Below are 21,739 nucleotides of genomic sequence, written 5' to 3' on the forward strand. Positions count from 1 at the left end.
GCCTTTTCAATTTTACTTCCAACATATGAAAACTAATTTGTATACTTTCTAGTCCTATCATTGTCAAAGTGCTTGTGATTTTTTTTTTTTTTTACCGGCACAACAAAACAAACATCAATGTGATTGAGACTGAGAACCTGGGGTCTGGAAAAAACACGAACGTGGTTTCCCCATCTGTGGCTTTATTAGGGAAATACTTTGGTATTGTTGGCTACTAGAATGAATCGTGGAGAGTGTGTCGTTTCTTTTGCCTTAAAATATACTTAGGGTCTGTTTATTTTATTTTATCTTATTTACTTTTACTTAAGTACAGGGGTTGAATCAGTGCTTTACCTGAGCCTTTTTTACACACAGAGCGTGGATACTTTTGACACTTCTGCCACTTCTGACAGTGCTCTTCTCTGTAACCACTAAGCAATTTCAGTCACATAATACTGTCATTATACAGGTTGACCACTAGCATGCGCTATCACATTGCAGTGGGAGGAACAGCTTCAACAAAAGCTGATGGTAACGACTTCTACACTTAAAAATAAAACAAACTACTATGAATAAATTCAAATTCGCACAAGTGCAGAAAAAATATATACACTGTGGGTGCTGTATGTTTAGCTGTCAGTGTGTATGCCATAATGTTATCTGCAAATGAATGCATGCCAAGTTGACAACTGTAGTATCCTTAAATAGTGGTGGTGTTTATTGACATGCATATTTATTTATTTATTTATTTTTCAAATGTTCTTTTCCTAGCTCATTCTTCAGAGTTTCCTAGTTTTTGGGATCTTTGAAAAAAAAAAAGCCATCTCATCTCAAATTTGACAATTTGTTTATGGAATTCAATTTGAGTTTGAAAACTGCGTGGCGTACGTCCCTCCCGGAACACTCGTCCTATTTTCGCGCCACCAGTGCATCCACGAGCACTACCTCGACAATGATGTCACTTCCTGTGTCAGCAAAATGACCAATCAAATCAGGTAAAAAATTTTGTCAGCCAATGAGAGGCGAGAAAGACCGCCTCCGCGCAACAGACTCGCGGGAAAACTGACAGGAAGAGGTTCAGTTTTGCCGCGAAAAGAGTGACCAGCATCATTGTTTGCCGAAGTTGACGATCGTGCTTGCAAAATGTCTGGCTTTGACGATCCTGGAATCTATTACAGCGACAGCTTTGGAGGGGGAGAACAAGGCCCAGATGAAGGTGGACAGAAGCGGATTCAGATCAAGAAACGGTTCCGTGAATTTCTCCGACAGTTTAGAGTGGGAACTGACCGAACAGGCTTCACATATAAATACAGGTAGGTGGTCATCCCTACGAAGGGGAAAAAATCCCAGTACTTTAATTTTACGTTTAAAGAGTGTAATGCAAAAAGTTCGGAAACTTGTCCTCGTATTTTGTGTACTTTTCAAAGGAAATGATGAGACAAATGAGCAGAGTGGCGAAAGTACTTTGTACTTTAGTAGAAGTACAGATTCATTAAACATTTAAATAGTATTGAGGGGGTGGGGGAGAGTCGCAAAAGTGGCGTTCTGATTACATTTTATACAGACTACGAAATACGTTTAAGTACAAAATTAAGTTGTGTTTTTATTGTCACTTTTATACAATACCTGTTTTAATAACCTTGCACAAAAGGGGAAACATATTTTAAATAAGGCCATGGATGGGGAATACCTTGGAGTCGAAGTGCCTGAACTCTTTTTCGTCGTGTGGTAATCCGTGGAGAAGTAAGGATACCGACATTGCTGTTCCTTTGTGAATTATCTCCACTTGATCTCGAATGAAAGTTTACTGTGCCTTACATTGTTAGTGCTTTGTTTGTTTGTTAATTTTTGTGCTTAATTTTCTTGTATTACATTGATGTCTATACACCAGTTGTTTATGAGTAAAAGTTTTACTGAAGCTTTTAAATAATAAATAAGGAGCCATTTTTTGACAAAATAAGTAGTGTAAAGTACAGTTTGTTTTCAAATCTAGGGTCTGGTAGTAAAAAGTTGTCAGAGAAACATACTCAAGTAAATGATAAATAGCTTAAAAGTCTACTTAAAGGGGGAAGTCAATCCTAAAATGTTCTTTACAATAAGATGTTCTACGCCCACCACTAGTATAAACACGGCATTCTGATTACAATTGCGATTGTGGAATATGAGTTAATAAGTAAAATCCACTCATTTTCATCCATCTCAGGGGGGGTGGCCATTTTGTCACCTATCACGGCTCACCTGTTTTCTGAAACTCATGTTATTGATTGTGAGCCCTGAGCAACTGTGATGTCATTTTCAGCAAGTGACAATATAGCCACCCTTAAAACAGGTGGATTTTGCTGCTTAATTCATATTACACAGACACAATATTAATCAATATCAAGTTTAGACGAGTGAGGCTGCATAGAACATATTATTGTAAAGATAATTTTGGGGTTGACTTCCCCTTTAAGCATAGTAGCGAGCAATTGTGCTTAGTTCCTTCCCACAGCTGCAAATCAGTGTATTGCATGGCAATTTACACAAAAGTTCCTGCCTAATTGCATCATCTTGGACTGTAACTAACATTTAAATGTTTTACAAGGTTATGCCGGTATCACCCACTGTTGATTCAGTTGTTTTTGTTTCTCTGCGTCTTAGGGATGAGTTGAAGAGACACTACACCCTTGGAGAGTACTGCATTGAGGTGGAGATGGAGGACCTTGCCAGCTTCGACGAAGATCTATCGGATTGTCTGTACAAGCTTCCTTCAGACAACCTGCCGCTGGTGACATGCTGCATTAGAATCTCAGCTATGTGACTATAATTGGATATTGTTTGTCATATTAATCTGTTGAAACATGACCATAAACAGTTGGAGGAGGCTGCTAACGAGGTGGCCGATGAGGTGACACGTCCACGTCCAACCGGAGAAGAGACAGTGCAGGACATTCAAGTCATGCTTAAGAGCGATGCACATCACGCCTCTATCCGCAGCCTTAAAGTAAATTTATATAAACAACCCTTCTTGTTTTATTTCCTGACGTGCCTCACTGGATATTTCAACTTGTCAATTCTTTCCTCCGCAGTCTGAGCAGGTGTCTCGTTTGGTGAAAGTACATGGCATCATCATCTCGGCGACCCCTGTGAAGGCCAAGGCTACCAAGGTGTGTCTGCAGTGTCGAAGCTGTCGTCATGTCGTCAACGACATCTCTCTGCCTCCGGGCCTGCAGGGCTACGCTCTTCCTCGCAAGTGCAGCAAGTAAGCAAGACTTGGAAAATAACAATGAGCTCACACAACAAGTTTTTATAAACTGTCTAATTTCTCTTTCCACAGCACTAATAACACTGCAAGACTTAAATGCCCCATGGACCCCTATTTTATCATCCCGGATCGTTGCGTTTGCGTTGACTTTCAGACACTCCGACTGCAGGAGTCTCCAGATGCTGTACCGCATGGAGAAATGCCTCGGCACCTTCAGCTCTACTGTGACAGGTCAGTTCGTTAAACGTGACAATCAAATTTAGCACCTAAAGTTGATGCAAATAAAATGACAAATCTTCAATATAGATATCCCATATTGAATTACTATCATGTTCAGCCAGACTGAAAAGGAATAGGAATAACTTTTCATGGTTACCTAAGTTGAATCATCCATCCATTATCTGAGCCGCTTACCCTCACAAGGTTCACGAGATAACCCACGCAGGCAGAACATGCAAACTCCATACAGGAAAGTCGGAGCCTGGAATCGAACCCTAGACTTTTGTACTGTGAGGCGGACGTGCTAGCCAGTCACCCACCGTGCTGTCATAAGTTTAATCATTCATCACAAAGTGATGGGGGATGATGATGATTCTGATATTTGTCAGAATAAAATTCCAATAACCGATTCATCAGCCGATTAATACAAAATAAATAATAATGAATAGAATAACTTTGTTGGTGCCTTAAAACTCACAATGAAGACATGAATTATAGACAGAATATTGTATTGTTTTACAGTACTTTAGTATTAGAATTTAACTTTACAACAGAGAGAAATCGGCAAAATATTTTATTTTCCCCATTTTTGTGTGAGGTATGTTTGACTGTCATTATCTTATGTTGTAATGTGCAAATATAAAAAAAAGTCATTGGTTGAAAAAAAAAAAAAGATAGATTTTTGTTGTTGTTGTTTGTTTTTTTGTTTTTCTGTTTTATTTAGGGCTGAATAATTGGTTGGGCCCTAATATACACATGCAAGCATATACAGTGGTACCTCTTCTTACGAAATTAATTGGTTCTGGAAGAAATTTCTTAAGTAGAACATTTTGTAATTGGAGACGCGTTTTCCATGTAAATGCCCTAATCCGTTCCCACCCCCCCAATATTCAGACATAAATGATTTATAAAGCATAAAAATGCATCAAAACATGTAACAAATATATGTTACAATTAGATTATTGCACAATAAATGCGAGTTGTGCATAATGTAAAAAACAAAGAATAGAGTAAAGAATAAAAATGATGGTCATTTACCTTTTAATTGCTGTCCTCATCGCTTTTTGCCCTCTTTGGTTCATGTTCTCTCTCAGAAGTGGTTTTTGCCTGGCATTTTGTAAAAAACTGATTTAATAACGCGGTGACTGTCGATACATTACGGTCATATTCTTTGGCGAGATTAACCAAACGCATCCCTTTTTCATACTTTTCTATTATCTCTTGCTTTGTTTGTATGGACAAAAAAAATGAGATTTTCTCCTATTTTTCTTTTCCTCGTTTCTAATTCACATACAACTATCGGAACACCTCATGGCCCGAGGGGTGAATGACGAGGACGCTGCATAGACATATCTATCACATATCTAGCTATCTACCTGTCTATCTACACATGTAGACACATACGGTAGAGGTCCCTCTTAGCCAACGGGATTCCAGGAAGATGCTAGGCAATAGCCAATGGCAGAGCAGCTATGAGTATGTTGCGTTCAGGAAATTCTGGCGCTGCGAGTGGCAGCCCATACTGTATTTTTACCTTTCGTATCCTGACATTTCTTTCCTAACAAGAGGCAATATTTTCCTGTTGAGGCCTTTCGTGACTTGAAAATTTCATATGAAGAGACGTTCGTAAGTAGAGGTACCACTGTATAGGTACATTTACAAAGTTGAAGTTTGACGGACAGGGTCTGGGCCCTGAATTAATGCATGGATGCATACATACATTATTTTCTACACTGATGTAGAATGAATAAATAAGCAGGTAATTGATGGAAGGAATGATAAAGGTTCACGTTTATGACGTACCATTTTAATTGAATATAATAATGAAAACGTCACATTGTGATCTTGGTGTGTGGCGGCCAACTCAAAGTACTTCCTTTGCCAGGTACCTGTGCGACCGCGTGGTCCCAGGGAACCGAGTAACCATCATGGGTATCTACTCTATCAAGAAGACTGCTGCTGTGAAGGCCAAAGGCAAAGAGAAGAGTGCAGGTGTGGGAATTCGTGCGTCCTATCTGAGAGTGGTCGGCATCCAAGTTGACACAGAAGGGGCAGGTAAAAAAAAAAAAAAAATCTGTACCGGACTGCTGTTGGTTTATCTGTACGGGCCGCACCAAAATGGTCAAGTGTTCTGTTCCCTGCAGGTCGTGGTGCGACTGGATCAGTGTCGCCACAGGAAGAGGAGGAGCTGCGGACGTTGGCCGCTTCTCCTGATGTTTACACTTCCCTGGCTCGCTCCGTTGCTCCCTCAATCTACGGCAGCGATGATCTGAAAAAGGCTATCACGTGTCTGTTGTTTGGCGGTTCGAGGAAGAGGTGAAATGAGAAAAGGCAAAATGTGTGCTTGGTTTTGTCATGCATCCTCGCTTATACATGTTCACATCCTTTTGTAGGCTGCCTGATGGTCTCACTCGCAGGGGAGACATCAACTTGCTCATGCTTGGAGATCCTGGTACAGCCAAGTCTCAGTTGCTCAAGTTTGTGGAGAGATGCTCGCCCATTGGGGTAATTGTTTTGTTTCTAAACAGTAGCCATGCCACCAATAGTGGGGAAAAAATGCAAGTAATTGAATCCGCCCTCAAAAACGCTTTTACAGTATTTGCCAATCACAATAGTTTTAAAGTTAAATGGTACTGTTCAAAATGTATACAAAAAATAAATGGCAAATGTTATTGAGGCCTTGTGGCTTTGAATGGTTGAATTTTTCATGGAGTGATTGTCAGCTCTTGTTTTGTGCACCCTCAGGTTTACACCTCAGGAAAGGGTAGCAGTGCTGCTGGTCTGACAGCCTCTGTTTTGAGGGACCCGACTACGCGTGGGTTCATCATGGAAGGTGGCGCTATGGTTCTGGCTGATGGCGGTGTTGTCTGTATTGACGAGTTTGACAAGGTAAGATTGGGCTTTATTGACAGTAAATGTCTGTGCGCTAGTATCAGATCTAGTTGGCCACATATGAGCAACCAAGCGTTGATATTCAGACCATATAGAATCCTGCATCAAGGCAAAAAATAACTTTAGGAAATGTAGTGCAACATCTGTCTGTTTTTCAGATGCGAGAAGATGACAGAGTTGCCATCCACGAGGCCATGGAGCAACAGACCATCTCAATTGCCAAGGTGATAGCTTAATTACATGAGGCAAACTGAGGAAAAATATTTAGCAGGGCTAGGAAAAGATATCGCATCGCGATGTATCGTCATACTTTTTATGCCGATACCAAGTGCAAGAAAGTACATTGAAGTATCAATACTTTCGATACCTTATGTTTTGCACGTTCTATAACATACTTTTGGAACATTTGCGGTCCTGAAGTTTTATTTATTGCAGTCCTGCATATCAGGAACAGTTACTGGAATATTCTATGCACTTTTCAATTGTGAAATTTGAATAAATGTCGAATGGAACTTAAGTTAAAACTTCGTAAACGCATGCCTCAGTTTTTTTTTTTTTTTTAAATATTTAAGTATCGCAATACATATCGAATCGCAACCCAAGTATCGGGATCCATATCGGATTGGGACAAAAGTCCTGGCCCTAATACTTAGCAGAGGATTGAGTCGACCCATGATCAATCTCTGGTTTATGGTCCCAGCACGCTTCGGCTATGCCACTCTGCTGATAACATATGTGGCATCCGCTCACAACGTAACGCTTTACCAACTCATCCACTCTTCCTAGGCTGGCATCACCACCACTCTGAACTCCCGCTGCTCCGTTTTGGCTGCTGCCAATTCCGTGTTTGGCCGTTGGGATGACACCAAAGGGGAGGACAACATTGACTTCATGCCCACCATCTTGTCCAGATTCGACATGATCTTCATCATTAAAGACTTGCACGACCAGCAGAGGGACATGGTAATGGGCCTTGTGTGCTTTTTTTTTTTTTTTTTCCAGTCACATCCTCAAGGTGTCAGAGTGTCATTTTTGCCCTCTTTTTACTTTGCAGACACTGGCTCGTCACGTTATGAACGTTCATCTGAGTGCCCAGACACAAACCGAGGGTGTCGAGGGCGAGATTCCCCTGGCCACCTTTAAGAAGTACATTGCCTTTTCCAGGGCGTAAGTCTCAGTTTTGTATTCTTCTCTCATGACAGACGTAATATATGCTGTCTGCTCAAATATCAATCCTCTTCGGTCTGAAAATGTTCTTGCAGTAAATGTGGCCCTCGTCTCTCTGCTGCTGCGGCTGAGAAGCTGAAAAACAGATACGTGCTGATGAGAAGTGGTGCAAGAGAGCATGAGAGGGAAACGGACAAAAGAGCATCCATTCCCATCACTGTCAGGTATTTCTTATTCCTTCTCCTCATAGTGTATGTTGAAGGATATCGTTTATCACCACGACACAAGCTGTGAATGCAATGCTACACCACGATTTACACCTGGACAAAGTTAATATCTAACAGGAAGTAGTGATTGAGGCTTCTGTACTGGCAGAATAGAACATGGAAGAGAAACAATTTTTACACGGATCAGAAGGACACCAGGAAATGTTTGAGACTGGGTTAAAATAAAATTGCAGAGATGGAATGTTTTAATATACAGTATATATATATTTTTTAACTTTCTTTTATTGATCTCATAACATACAATACTTAATGTTAGATGCCTGTTAAAGGTGCCTTTACAAATGTAAACTCACAGATGTTTTTGTTGCTCCTCTCTGGGGCTAGGCAATAATTCAATATCAGTGTGTGTGTGTGTGTGTGTGTGTCTGTATATATATATATATATATATATATATATATATCTATCAGAGCTCGGCACTTGACCCATTTTTGCCGGTCCGGCCGCAACCCCCCGCCCTTATTCATAAAATGTATCACCCCCCACCCCGTTCCGCCATCCCCCCCCCAAAAAAAAAAGCGTCCATGATTGACGTCGCTGCGGGAGAGACGCTACCGGCAGAGGCTTTTTAAGGATCATTAGCTGGCTAATTTACTATTCGAACCCGCTGTGGACACGCTTCAAAATGCGCCACTAGTACTTACCCAACTGCGTGTGCTTACTTCCATTGCGAGCCCCGGGGTTGGTTTTGTCGTATTATGTAGTTATTTGGGTCCAACAGACGGCCAGAAGTCGCATTCAACAAGTTATTTATTTTCCACACTTCCCTCCGTTCACGGCCTTCAAAATAAAAGCATACCAGCAAACCACTATGTAGGTTTGCTACGGCGTATTTCCGGAAGTAGAAGACGACAGAAGAAGTGCATGAACTCCACCTTGATGTGCCAGCGTCATACTTCAGTGCTGTGCGCAGTTTAATATACAGTTGAAACAGTTAAGTTCCAAGTCGGGGGGCGTCGCTTCAAAAAGACAGCGACAACAATGGGTATAGTACCTGCTACAACCATAAAGGGACCGAGATGACTAGGCTATGCATATAATTTTATTGCCAAACTAGTTTGCTTTTGCAACAGCAACGAGCTGCGTGCTGCATCCTCTCTCTCCCCCTCTCATGTGACATAACAGACCGATCAGAGCAGCAACAATTCCTGATGTGTGCGTGGCATGTGTTGCAGACCTGTCGCCAACAGCACAATGCGTAGGTCATGTGAATCAATGCGGCAGTTGTCGCTCGCGCCGACGCGGGAGTAGAAAGAAGCCTAAAAAGAAGCCTTTCACTGAGTAGGCTGAGATCAAATTTGTCCGTCTCGCGACCATGTCAAACGCTTGAGGGCCGATTAGTGGGCCGGACTAAGATCTACTTCTTAGTCAAGCCATATTTTGAAATTTGTCACTGTATGATTTGTTACTGTATATCATATTACACTTTTAAACCATATCACCCAGCTCTCCTCAACTCTATTTTGAGCAACTTCTACATAATTTTTGTCCCTGCTATATTTCAGGCAATTGGAGGCTGTGGTGCGTATTGCGGAGTCGTTGGCCAAGATGAAGCTGCAGGCTGTCGCTGGAGAGGAAGAAGTGGATGAAGCTCTCCGTCTCTTCCAAGTTTCCACACTGGATGCTGCACTCTCTGGCAGCCTTTCAGGTTTGTTTTGTAGTTGTGGTTTTTATGTCATTACATCCTAAAATACATTATGCTAGTTGCCTTGGTGTTATTATTGTTATTTTTTTAAATAAATGTTTCCATTTTGATACACAGGAGTGGAAGGTTTCACCACTCAAGAGGACCAGGAAATGATTTCCCGCATTGAGAAGCAGTTAAAGAGGCGCTTCGCAATCGGCTCCCAAGTGTCTGAGCACAGCATCGTCCAAGACTTCACCAAACAGGTCAGTCTGAAGGCAGAAAGTACAATGACAATTAAATGCACCACTTGTGGTGGATTTAATGTTTGTTTTTGGTGCCTTCTATCATTACTGAGCTATAATTTTATCCAGAACAGATTTTTTGTTAAATATGTGAGAAGCATTTAAAATGTTTATTATTTTTTTGTCATTGTGATCCGCTATGCAGAAATATCCTGACCACGCCATCTACAAAGTCCTCCACCTGATGTTGAGGCGGGGTGAGCTTCAGCACCGTATGCAGAGGAAAGTACTCTATAGAGTGAAATAGATGATTGTGTCACATAGTGTGTATTGCTGCAAGTAGTTCTGGTCTGTCCTTGCAATTTGAAGTCCTCGCGTCTGCCCCTCATCCTCATATGTGCTCTTGAATCGATGTAAACTTAAAACTTTTGAGTCAAAGATGCAACTGTTGACCCGACATGGATGTTTTTGTAGTGCAGAAAGGTATTTCCACATATGTGTGCCCCTAAAAGAATTTACATTTCGGAGATCATAAATAAAATTTGTAATGGCAAATTGTTGTTGCCCCTTTTTCCTATTCAGAACCAAACTAACTGTGTTGCAGTGCAATTTGCCAATTCATACATACAAACATTTTTTTTTTCGTACAACATTTTTCATTTTCCTCATTTCATTGTGGAATATAAGATCTCTGAAAAATCCAGAGTTGTTGGCAGTCTTGCATTTGTTGAAGACTTACAGGTGTCAAAAGCGATATATAATGGGAACCTTATGCTTTAGTATTTTAATGATATATGAAACAAGATTGTTTTTTTTTTTTAATCAATACATCTGCTTTCTAAATAATATACGGACAAATGTGAGCCTTAAAACAAAAACTGAAATTTCCCCTTGAGGGATCGTAAGAGTATAATGGAATAGAATAAAAAAAAAAAAAAAAAAAATAGATGCATGCAAACAAATTTGCCTTCCACACTGGCCATAATTTCATTTCCTTTTTTCATGGTTTGTTTCTACAAACACACTTATATTCTGAAATCAAAGTCAGTATCATCACTTCGATGTAGTAAATACAAGTGCTGACATTTTTAGAAGTCATGGTTCCAGTTGGGAATTGTTTCATTAGCTAAAAAGGATTAGTAAAGTGCTATTGGTGCTTGTGGTGTTGGGTGATACTACAAGACGTACATTCCCATTCCAATAGTAGCCAGTGTGACGCACAGTCCCACGGTGAAGTGCATGAGCGGAGGAAACGGCAAAGTGGCAGAGTTGATCTTCAATTGTTCTGTTGCGACACACAAAAGCTTCTGCAAGTCATCAAAAACCTGGAGGAAAACAAAAATGTCAGCGTATTTCGTCAACAGACTCTTAATTCAGTTCCTCTAAGCGTTGCACTTGTGACCCCACAACGGGTCTCTGTGTGAAATGGTCACCTGGGTGTTGAACTCAAAGGCCTCAATTGCCTCCTTCAACACAGCCGCCCTCTCCGCCTCGGTCAGCTCGATGGCATTCATGCGACTCCTGTACAGCTGCTTGAAGCGATTAGGACTGCTCACGCCAGGGAAGAAGAAAAACGAAAGACCCTCCTTTCCTGCCAGGTTGAGGGATTTCTGCGTAATCTTTCCCAGGACTTGTCCTCCTGACAGATCCCCAAGATAGCGAGTGTAAGCATGGGCCACCAGCAGAACCGGATTCTTTTTACCAATCTGCAGAAGACAACTTGGCATTAGTGAATTGACCTCATTTCAAACCCACTATGGAATTGACTGGCAGTTAATTTTGCAGTCACCTCTCGTAGTCTTTGAGTGTATCTGTGGGTGGCAGCGGGAACGATCACTTTCCCACTCCAATCGCGACCAAAAAAATGCTCCAGGTCATTCTCCAGGTATTCCAGGCGAGCAAGTTCCTGAGGAAAGTATATCGGTGCGACCGCTGGATGGGAACAATTCTTATCTAGTTCCTCTTCTAGCACCTTGTAGATCTCATGGAGGGAACACAGCAGGAGCTGACAGAGGCATAAACTGGTTTCATTTCACATTCACATTTATGTGTGTATCCAGTTTTTCAGACATTTTTGTTTCTTATGTAAAGTTGTATCTCGGCCTAAATTATACTTAATGCTTCTTTGGACACTGACTTAAAGGGGAAGTCAACCCCAGAACATTCTTTGCTATATGTTCTATGAGCCTTCAGTAGTCTAAACACGGCAATCTGATTAATATTACGTTTGTGGAATATGAGTTAAGTCCACCCATTTTTGTCCATGTCAGGGTGCGGCCATTTTTGTCACTTCTATTGACTGAAAATGACATCACAACTGCTCAGGGCTCAGGTAACATCCAATCACAGCTCACCTGTTTTCTGAAGCTGAGCCGTGATTGGTCGTTACCTGAGCCTTGAGCAGTTGTGATGTCATTTTCAGTCGACAAAAGTGACAAGCTGGCCGCCCCCTTACATGGACAAAAAACGGTGGATTTTATTGCTTAACTCATACTGTATTCCATAAACACTATATCAATAAGAATGCCGTTTGTAGACTAGTGGGGCTGCACAGAACATATGTAAAGAAAATGTTGGGGTTGACTTCCACTTTAATATAGACTGGAGGACTTGGTGTGGAACCGACCTTGTACTGTGGCAGTGTGATCTGTCCCCTTTGGTAACTCAGCATCAGCTCTGTATTTTCAGCTTTCACATGGTTTTCCTTTGTGGCTTCTTTAATCTGCTCTGATAAATCACTGTTGATAGCACAATACACAACAATTTCTGTTATTTTTAAATGCATTCAACACACTGATAGCAATTTCTGGTTGTAAGTGTCATACCTGCCAATGTCCTGCGTGTCATATTTCCTTGCACTCTTCTTGGTCTCCATCTACACAGGCAGATTCACGTTTAACGCAATACAGTTGAAATCATGTCTACTAACTATTAATAAATGTACAATATCTTACCTTATTAATGTCCTTGTTGTTTAAGCGTTTGAAAGAATACAGACTCTGACAATTGTTGCTTCCTGCGGCCCGCTGTGGCCTCACTGATCCATCATGTCTCATTTATACACAGGCATAATGTGCTGAAGGTGCTGAGACAGATGGGAAGTGTTACTGAGGACTCACATGACTCTGCTCACTTGCAACATAACATGACATTGCAGATGTGGGGGGGAAGGACAAAACATGACACAGTAGAAATTCTCAGTTTTAGTTTTGAAATTTAGGTGAACAAACAGGCCCCATGCAGAGATGTTTGGAAGGACAGGTGGAACAATAGTTTGAAACACTTTAGAGCAAGGGCCACTGACATGGTGCCCTGAGGACTGCATGAGTAGCCTCTGGTCCTATTTTATAAATAGCTCACCAGTGGCTAATAAAATGTTTCATTTAATTTCACTGTTTATTTAATTAATACGAAATAATTAATTAATAGTCCCTCCCTGGAAACGCCAAACCACTTAAGAAACTCAGGAAAGAATTTACATAAAAGCTCAGCAGGCTCAAGCGATTTTAGATCAGCGCTAGTCCCGCCCACTAAGTTTGAAGACAGATGAATTGATGTCATGATGCACAGGGGACCCCTTGAGAGCGACAAATTTACATGAATAAATACCGGTACTGAGATAATGAAATTGTGGAAAAATAAATAAATATGGAAAGAGTCCGATGGATAGTTAAATAAATAAATATTGAACTAATCAAATAAATATTGAAATCAAATAATATTTAAATAAATACATTTTAAACAATTTGCCGAACACTAAAGTAACTGAATACTGCATGACACATTAACTATTTATTTAGCTATTTATTTAATTTTGGCACTCTTGATCCTTCATGCTGTGGTTGTTTTTTATAACCACGCCTCTTTGGGCAGGCAGAAGTCAAAACATGGGCGGTGCTTGACGATTTTCGGCAGCTAAAACAGTCTCCCACATTCAATCATCAAGCGGTTGAGAGAACAAAATACCTAAAAATGTAGAAATCATCATAGGTTTGATTCTCTCTCCGCACCGCCGATGTCGCGTTCAAGGCATCGACTGTTCTAGTAGGTAATGCAGTTTTGACGTCCCTTTTGATCGGCCATTCGGTTCATCTGGTTCAACGGGGGATGGCAGTCGTCGTATCCTCAAGAGTGCGACATAACAGCGGCTGGAGAGTTCAGGGAGAGCCGGGAATTCTTGTCCGGTTTCTCATGCGTATTCTTGCACGTTTTGATCGATTTTATACCGCTTCATAATACATTTGCTCAGCTGCATGTAATAATAACTGAATACTGTTTGTGCTTGAATGTCCTGCAGTTCAGCATTCCTGGATAGTTTTCATAACGGCCCACATGCCCATGCATGCTTAAATAAAAAAATACGTACATAATCACTCTCTTTACTTGGAGATGAGCATCTTGCAAATGTTGACAGTCTGTTTAAACAGCCTGATGTTATGTATCACTTGTTATGGTGTGTCAGAATCATCTTGTGCTATGTGGTGTTAAAACAAATGAATTTGTAGGGTAGTTTGTGTCATAATAGGGGTGTATAAACTCTGGTTTGGTTATTATTTGTGGCCCACTGTCCATTTTTAAGTTGCCATCGGCATATCCTGGAATTCACTTTGACACTGCCCCCTTCATTTGCCAACACTTTAGGACTTAGTTTCTACACTTGGTGGCCAGTCAGAAAGAAGAGAAGAAATTCATTCTCTCTAACTTCCTCGTTTGCCACCAATCACACACCACTAAAATAGTAACAAATTTATATTCATAACACTCAGATTAATACAGATAATTCAATGACAGCAGCAAATCATTATTTGTTCCATTTGCTGCTCTGTGTCAAAGTTAGCTTTGTACAAATCGCTCTTGTTATGGTACTGAATGTGGAGATGTTAATATTGTGTGGCGATGTTTGGCTATCGTAACATCCCAACTCAACGGTGTCATTCACACTTTTAAACCTCTGCTCTGGCTATCGTTACATCCCAACTCAACGGTGTCATTCACACTTTTAAACCTCTGCCCTGGCTATCGTTACATCCCAACTCAACGGTGTCATTCACACTTTTAAACCTCTGCTTCAACAGGTTATGGAGTCCAGCCTTCTGCATTTGATCCTCTTCGTCCTAACCGGCGTGACCAAATGTATCGCAACTGTTCACAAGCACAATGGCACTCGCCATCATGACTATTGCATCCTTGGAGCTGGGCCTGCGGGACTGCAGATGGGTTACTTCCTCTCCAAAGCCAAAAGAGACTACATCATCATGGAGAGAAACTCTGGACCTGGCAGTTTCTTTCACAAGTAGGTGGAGAAAGCTTTGTCACCTGTGCTGTGTTGAAAACGCATATCACATTCACCCTTTATGTTTCTCATGTCAAGGTATCCCCGGCACAGAAAACTCATCAGCATCAATAAGATCCACACTGGACGGGAGAACCGAGAGTTTAATCTCCGTCATGATTGGAACTCGTTGTTGAGCGATCAACCAGAGCTCCTGTTCCGGCAAGTAAGCAGGGACTTTTACCCGCCAGCTGATGCCTTCCCACGCTACCTGTCCATGTATGAGACGCAGCTCGGGTTGAGGGTCCAGTATGGCGTGGATATTGGAAGGATCAGGGCATTGGTGTCATCCACCAGAAGAAGTTACATCCTAACTGATCAACATGCAAAGGAGTACACATGCAGGTGATTTTGCTTTTCACTGACCTTGAAGGTAAAACTCGGCAAAATACGAAATAAACATAACGCGCATTGTGCTCTTTGGGTCTCAGCGTCCTTCTGGTTGCCACTGGTTTGTGGGTTCCTCAGGAGGTGGACTTTGTTGGTTCTGACCTGGTCGAGGGCTATGAATCCATCTCCACAAACTCGGAGGACTACAACAACCAGGCTGTGCTGATTCTGGGCAAAGGGAACTCTGCTTTTGAAACAGCCCAGAGCATTTTAGGACATGCGAGTCGGGTTCACATGGTCAGTCGCAGCCCTGTTCGACTGGCCTGGCAAACACATTACGTTGGAGATCTCAGGTAGAATCAGAGACCAAATTCTGTCTGCATTTTCTCTCTGATTATTTTCTTACCTGATGATATATACTGTGCGTTATATCAGCCAATTGTTGTTATTGTTGTTTTTTGAACATATTTACACATTACAACATAAGACAAAGATAATGGCATTCGAACACGCTCCCCACCAAGAAAGAATCCATAAAACGAACAAAGTGTTGTAAAACAGTCAATGTTCTGTCCGTAATTCATATTTTTACTGTTGTAAGCTTTCAGAGACCAACATTTTATTAATTCTAATTTGTTTTAATTAATCGGCTAGTTAATCGGTTGGTGGAATTTTATTCTGTCAAATACTGGAATTGTTATTATTACCCTAAAAAAATATATTGTTGGTTTGTTTGAAATTATTTATCTTGGTTTAATTTTTTTTAGCATCACAAAAATCTGGCATTTGAACTAGGGTGTGCAGATTTTATATCGACTGTACCCTTGTCTTGGTGAGCCTGTTGAGCCTAAAGAAAATAGTATAAGGCCATTTCCTGGGGCTGAATTTGCCTTAGTTTATGTGATTTTATAAATATTTTATTTATTGTTGCTTATTTCATAAATATTTGTATTTATTATTCTTTTATATTAAGTAATATTGTTCAGAAATATCTGAATATGCTGATTTATATTTTACTGAATTACAAATTGGCGGCACGGTGGCCGACTGGTTAGCATGTCCGCCTCACAGTTCAGAGGTCGTGGGTTCGATCCCGGCCCCGGCCTCCCTGTGTGGAGTTTGCATGTTCTCCCCGCGCCTGCGTGGGTTGTCTCCGGGTACTCCGGTTTCCTCCCACATTCCAAAAACATGCATGGTAAGTTGATGGACACTCTAAATTGCCCCTAGGTGTGATTGTGAGTGCGGTTGTTTGTTTGTTTGTCTCTGTGTGCCCTGCGATTGGCTGGCAACCAATTCAGGGTGTCCCCCGCCCACTGCCCAAAGACAGCTGGGATAGGCTCCAGCACGCCCCGCGACCCTTGTGAGGATAAGCGGTACAGATAATGGATGGATGGATGGAATTACAAATTGGAAGTTACTCACCACTTACTCAGTACTTGAATCGTTTTTTCACTGACTACTTTTTTACTCAAGTAATTATTTGGAGGACTACTTTTTACTTGAGTCATAGTAACAGTACTCTTACTTGAGTACAATTTTTGGCTACTCTTCCCACCTCTGATAATGTATATTTTTATGTGTGCATATTGTAACATGCCCTTTTGTTTGTGTTTTCAGGGCTGTGAATAATGGACTCATAGACACATATCAGCTGAAGTCTCTTGATGGATTGGTAGAAGCCAGCCTGGAGCGAATCGTGATTGTTCAACAAAAGGAAGATGGCAGGAGGAAATCAGGCAAGGAGAAGAAAGGACAGTTATATGTAACCATAAATAAGTACATACAAAACCAGTCGGAGAAGAAAAAATCTGATGTGACAGCTGAAGATCTGCTTGGGTATCATATTGACAATTTCTCAATGAGGAAACCCTACGATCGTGTGATCCGATGCCTTGGCTTTCGATTCAACTTCAGCATATTTGACAGGTACAGTTATTTATTTTCAGTCATTTATCTTTCTTCGTGGCCAGAAAGTTCATCCACTAACTCAATTTTGACACATGGCATTTTCTGTTAGTGTTCAGATGTGTCATTATAAACAGTGCACGGATACTGTAATTACTGCTGTTTTAGGTCATGTTGATTCCAAAATGCAAACATCTCCACAGCTCTGCCTGCCCACGCACCAGTAAAAATGCAAAAGGGAGGTTGCCACGGGTGACAGCCTGGTATGAAGGTCATGACACTCCTGGTTTGTTTGTACTGGGAGCTGCTGCTCACTCCAGAGACTACCGCAAATCAGCCGGTGGTTTCATTCATGGATTTCGCTACACAGGTGAACATTTGAAACGATTTAAAAATTTAAGGCCTTATTTCTCATGCTTCACTAATTTTGTTGATGATGCAATGATGGTGACACGCAATACTGTAGTACACTTAGCAATGTGCATTTTGAACAAGCATTTATATAATTCTGTTTGCGTCTTAGTGCGAGCTGTGCATCATTTGCTTGAGCAACGTTACCATAGAACACCATGGCCAGCTACAAGATTGTTGACAACACAGCTGCTCTCTGCAATTTTGAAGAGGGTGGGCGAGGCATCTGGGCCCTACCAGATGTTTGAGATACTGGGAGATGTGATATTGCTGAGAGGGTAAGATAGATTTTATTGTTTAATAACATCTGCCCACTGGTCATTTCAGTTTCGGCAATTTGAAATTAAAACAGTCAGTATTTTTATATCACATTTTTCCAATCAGAGATATTTAATACAATACATTACAATACAACTTTTGGTGCAGCTAGCGTGCGTTAAGTTACCACTCAATGACGGTCTGAATGTGATATTGAATATTTGTTTGTCACTATACATGCTGTGGTTGATGGATGGATAGATTGATGGATTTTTGGTATGCTAATGGGAGTATCGGTATCAGGAGGATCAATATGATGAGCATAGGTGGGCATTTTACTAAAATTTGCCGGTCCGTCAATCGCCATCTTTCTTCATCCTGGGTACCCGTCTGCAATCCGTCTATTTTTCAAGCCGGACCAAACTGTAATCGTCTATCGGTCAGTCTATTATGTTAACCCCGCCTCTGATATCGCTTCCGTCTACCCAAAAAAAATCCAACATGTCTCAGTCGAACAGATTGTTCACTGTTGTGGAGAGCTAGGACTGTATGGGAATTTAGGGGAATTCGCTGGAGTGCCTCATCTGCACAGGGAGCCAGTCAAAGAGCGTGGCCGGACACAGTCGTAGGAAACAGTCTGGCTTAATGTTGCACAGGATACCGGTACCAGTACATATACATACCCGTGATTTTTCGTCAAAAACGGCTCGATACCATTTTTTTTAAAAACACCGGTATTCAAAAAAACAAACAAAAAAAAAAACAAAACATGCAGCTCACCAACTCTGTCTTAAGGCCGGGAGCGCATAGCCACGTTTCTACCACTAAAGCTGGGAGCGCTGTTGCGTGTTTCTACCTATAAAGCCGGGAGAGCGTATACTGTACGTCATTTTATTTTTTTTAAATCCAATTCTCTGTCTCCTAGCCAGTGAAATGCACCGGAATATACACGTGACGGTGTCGTGACTCCTCGGAGGATGTCGGTAATTGGCGGACACCGTTGAAGTGAAAAAGACCACGTGCTTGTGGACTTTGAACCAGTGGAACCAGTCAAACGTCATATATGGTTAAGATATCTGTTTGTAGACCATGACGATATCGACGTCTTTGTAACAGTATAGAGAATGGTATTTACCACTTGATTTTTAAAAATTAAAAATAGTGCTCCTCTTGGACTGATAAAAAAAAAATGTTATTTTTTCATCTTCGATTGAAACTATAATGGAGAAACTACAGCACTTCAATACACAGTTGAAGGTGCACACCTCTAAACAGGATAATGCCTCAAAAGACCAAAGTAAATCCATAACTGCAAGCATGTTTCAGTAGTGTCTACTCATAGTCTAAATATGTTTTCATGGTAGACATACTGTATTTACTGTATGTGTTTATGTTTGTGTTTTGTTTTCCACTCTCCTTAATTTGACTGAAAGATCTTATTGCCAGTATTTGGAGGAATTCCCACTGCAGGCCTTGCCTCAGTTCTCTTCCCTCTCGGGTCATGAGGTGTCCGAGCATGGATTGGTGATTCTAGTGATGCAGTATGGGAAAAAGAAGATTGACTATTTGGGCGGAAGCAGGGCAGTGACAGACTGGAGCAAAGCTTGGAAATCCAACTTTCTACACCCAGTTTTATACTACTATGACACCCTTCCCACAGGTGAGTAAAACTTGGTGGTGGCACTTTTTTGTACTGACATTTAAAAGGGTAGTCAGACCCCAAAAAAATCTTTACAATATGTCCCATGCAGTCCCACTAGTCAAAATTTGATTTTCTGATTAATATTGTGTTTGGAAAACAAATTAAGTAGCAAAAACCACCTGTTTTTATCCATCTCAGGGGACGGCCATTTTGTCATTTGCTATCGACTGAAAGTGACATCACATTTGCTCAAAGCTAAGGTAACAACCAATCATGGCTCAGCTTCAGAAAACAGGTGAGCTGTGATTGGTTGTTACTTGGGCCCTGAGCAACTGTGATGTCATTTCAGTCAACAGCAAGTGACAAAATTGCTGCCTCCTGAGATGGACAAAAATGGCTGGATTTTGCTTCTTAACTCCTATTCCACAAATGCAATTGTAATCAAAATGCTGTGTTTAGACTAGTGGGGGCGCATACATATTGCCGCTGTCATGTGAAAAACACGTATCTCCATTTTTTTTCATTTTCTTATTTTTACATGAATCATGATTCCGCGTTACAGACATCGCATTAAAGTGAGGATTAAAAAAGTTTCCAAAATTGGAGATAAGTGTTTTTCACAAGACAGCGACGATGTGATTGAAGATACATTTTTGCGTTGACTTCCTCTTTAACAGGTAACATTGTGCATGGGAGTTGACTATACCTCTATTGTATTCTAGAGGAAGAGATGAAGCACCGGCCCCATGGGTGGCCTTTACCAAGGCCTAAGGCAATTCACCACATGGTTGAAGACTTCCTCACTGAGTGGGATGGCCCCATATCTCACATCCAGCCTTTGCGACGTTTCCTGGAACACTGTGTCAACACTGACCTCAGAGCCTTCTATGCAGGTAAAGCAGTGCAACTTGTCTGAACTAAAGTGGAGAAGAAACTTAACGATCGCCTATAATTTGACCCAAATCTGCTCTCAAGATGGTCCAGTCATATTTCCTTCCCAATATTTACAAATCCTGTGGTCAAACCTTACATTCAAGATTGTGTCACTCACTGTTGTGTTTTCTTCCATCTTTTAGAATCATGTTTCCGCTTATCGCTCACCCATCGCACGCCTCCACTGTTTTGTCGCCAGGGATATTTGAAGCAGCAAGGCATTGCCCAGAAAAATAAACTGATGCATTTTGATTTCACTCGGCCTTCGCCTGGTGAGCAGCATGCAGACACATCAGGGGACGATGCTACATTTCCAAACTACCTGGCACAGGCTGGAGCCTCCATGTCTTCAGGCCTAAAACTTGACTTGTGACTGTTTTACTACCTCCACCACATATAAATCAGATAACCTGGATCAATTTTATCCTTTAGTTTGTCACTCCTCAAATGAGCTTTATGCCCAGTATGCCTATGCATAAATACAAATATATTCCCTCATTTGGGCCTAAGCTAGCAAAAGCCCCAAAGTATATTATTCCTCTCCAATATGATTGGAAAGCTCTTGGGACGACAATCATAAATGTTAAACCTGTTGAATGTATTTGATTGGAAATTCTGTTGTGTGTAACACTGGTGAGGTTCAGGCCACAAAATCTGTTATTGTGGGCTATAACGATAGCCAATCCGGAAGGTAACTAAGACACATGCAGTTACTGTACTTCATAAATGCAGGACCAACTCTGTGAGTATTTTATTTGAGGATGATCGCGATTAATTTGTCACACAGAAGGGTAATGCAATACGGTATTGCCACAAAAAGCAGTTAGGACTAAGAGGAATACCAAATTTGCTTCACAGAATGATCGTGTCCATGTTCCCTACCATCCCCTCTTAGGGGAGAATACCTGTCCTTTGTAAACTCATGTGTTCCTCGCAAAATATGTACACTACATCCACACCCTGTGTAATATGATAAACACCTGTGACAGGTACATTATGGGAAAAATAGATGTCTATAATCATGTATATAAAAGCATTACAAGTGAGTCTGGGTAGAATTCTGAACGTAAACGCAGTGTGTACGGCACATCATTTGATGTCAATTCACATTAAAATGTAAATACAAGTGTAGAAAACAAGTAAAATCTTGACACTGAGGAACAACCTCCACTACCAGCTTTTGATTGTACGCTATACGCATGCGCACATTCGCACGCAGTACAGCAGCATCGGTGTGATTGGCTGCTTGTTTGCCTGTCCCATTGGACAAGAA

The 21,739-nt window shown here is 41.2% G+C and overlaps 3 protein-coding genes across 4 annotated transcripts; 2 read left to right on the top strand and 1 right to left on the bottom strand.

Moving 5' to 3' along the window:
• The first annotated feature begins 1,040 nt into the window (after window positions 1-1,040).
• mcm5 (minichromosome maintenance complex component 5) lies at window positions 1,041-10,210 on the top strand. Its single transcript, XM_086056666.1, has 16 exons — window positions 1,041-1,292; window positions 2,620-2,746; window positions 2,834-2,962; window positions 3,048-3,220; window positions 3,296-3,454; window positions 5,328-5,497; window positions 5,587-5,758; window positions 5,836-5,947; window positions 6,188-6,331; window positions 6,493-6,558; window positions 7,121-7,297; window positions 7,389-7,501; window positions 7,597-7,725; window positions 9,292-9,434; window positions 9,549-9,676; window positions 9,861-10,210. Exons 1-16 carry the CDS (start codon window positions 1,123-1,125, stop codon window positions 9,960-9,962), a joined length of 2,214 nt encoding a protein of 737 aa, XP_085912792.1. The 5' UTR covers window positions 1,041-1,122; the 3' UTR covers window positions 9,963-10,210.
• Window positions 10,211-10,354: 144 nt separating this feature from the next.
• Window positions 10,355-12,743, bottom strand: LOC147134873 (heme oxygenase-like). Its single transcript, XM_086055554.1, has 6 exons — window positions 12,610-12,743; window positions 12,481-12,530; window positions 12,282-12,393; window positions 11,445-11,660; window positions 11,089-11,361; window positions 10,355-10,980 (listed from the first exon to the last, which is right to left on the bottom strand). The coding sequence occupies exons 1-6, from the start codon at window positions 12,709-12,711 to the stop codon at window positions 10,831-10,833; spliced, it is 903 nt and encodes a 300-aa protein (XP_085911680.1). The 5' UTR covers window positions 12,712-12,743; the 3' UTR covers window positions 10,355-10,830.
• A 791-nt stretch (window positions 12,744-13,534) lies between these two features.
• Window positions 13,535-21,636, top strand: foxred2 (FAD-dependent oxidoreductase domain containing 2). 2 transcript variants are annotated; one of them, XM_086055315.1, is made up of 10 exons: window positions 13,535-13,699; window positions 14,731-14,948; window positions 15,027-15,332; window positions 15,419-15,670; window positions 16,935-17,243; window positions 17,426-17,592; window positions 17,746-17,911; window positions 19,325-19,551; window positions 20,256-20,426; window positions 20,610-21,636. In XM_086055315.1, the coding sequence occupies exons 2-10, from the start codon at window positions 14,734-14,736 to the stop codon at window positions 20,837-20,839; spliced, it is 2,043 nt and encodes a 680-aa protein (XP_085911441.1). In that variant the 5' UTR covers window positions 13,535-13,699; window positions 14,731-14,733; the 3' UTR covers window positions 20,840-21,636. The 2 variants fall into 2 exon arrangements, with proteins under 2 accessions (XP_085911441.1, XP_085911440.1); XM_086055314.1 differs by having other exon boundaries at window positions 13,537-13,703.
• Window positions 21,637-21,739: the final 103 nt, after the last annotated feature.

Source organism: Filicampus tigris, chromosome 16, assembly GCF_054856515.1.
Source record: "Filicampus tigris isolate MCC_2025a chromosome 16, RoL_Ftig_1.0, whole genome shotgun sequence".
Lineage (NCBI taxonomy): Eukaryota > Metazoa > Chordata > Actinopteri > Syngnathiformes > Syngnathidae > Filicampus > Filicampus tigris.

Bases quoted from the DNA above. Each gene is read 5' to 3' on its own strand.
- LOC147134873 (XM_086055554.1), bottom strand. From the start codon at position 12,711: ATGAGACATGATGGATCAGTGAGGCCACAGCGGGCCGCAGGAAGCAAC. The intron at 12,394-12,480 runs GTATGACACTTA...TGCTATCAACAG, and splicing joins GACACGCAGGACATTGGCAG to TGATTTATCAGAGCAGATTA. The intron at 10,981-11,088 runs GTGACCATTTCA...GTTTTCCTCCAG, and splicing joins CCTTTGAGTTCAACACCCAG to GTTTTTGATGACTTGCAGAA.
- mcm5 (XM_086056666.1), top strand. From the start codon at position 1,123: ATGTCTGGCTTTGACGATCCTGGAATCTATTACAGCGACAGCTTTGGA. The intron at 9,435-9,548 runs GTTTGTTTTGTA...TTTGATACACAG, and splicing joins ACTCTCTGGCAGCCTTTCAG to GAGTGGAAGGTTTCACCACT. The intron at 9,677-9,860 runs GTCAGTCTGAAG...TCCGCTATGCAG, and splicing joins TCCAAGACTTCACCAAACAG to AAATATCCTGACCACGCCAT.
- foxred2 (XM_086055315.1), top strand. From the start codon at position 14,734: ATGGAGTCCAGCCTTCTGCATTTGATCCTCTTCGTCCTAACCGGCGTG. The intron at 14,949-15,026 runs GTAGGTGGAGAA...TCTCATGTCAAG, and splicing joins CCTGGCAGTTTCTTTCACAA to GTATCCCCGGCACAGAAAAC. The intron at 15,333-15,418 runs GTGATTTTGCTT...TTTGGGTCTCAG, and splicing joins GCAAAGGAGTACACATGCAG to CGTCCTTCTGGTTGCCACTG.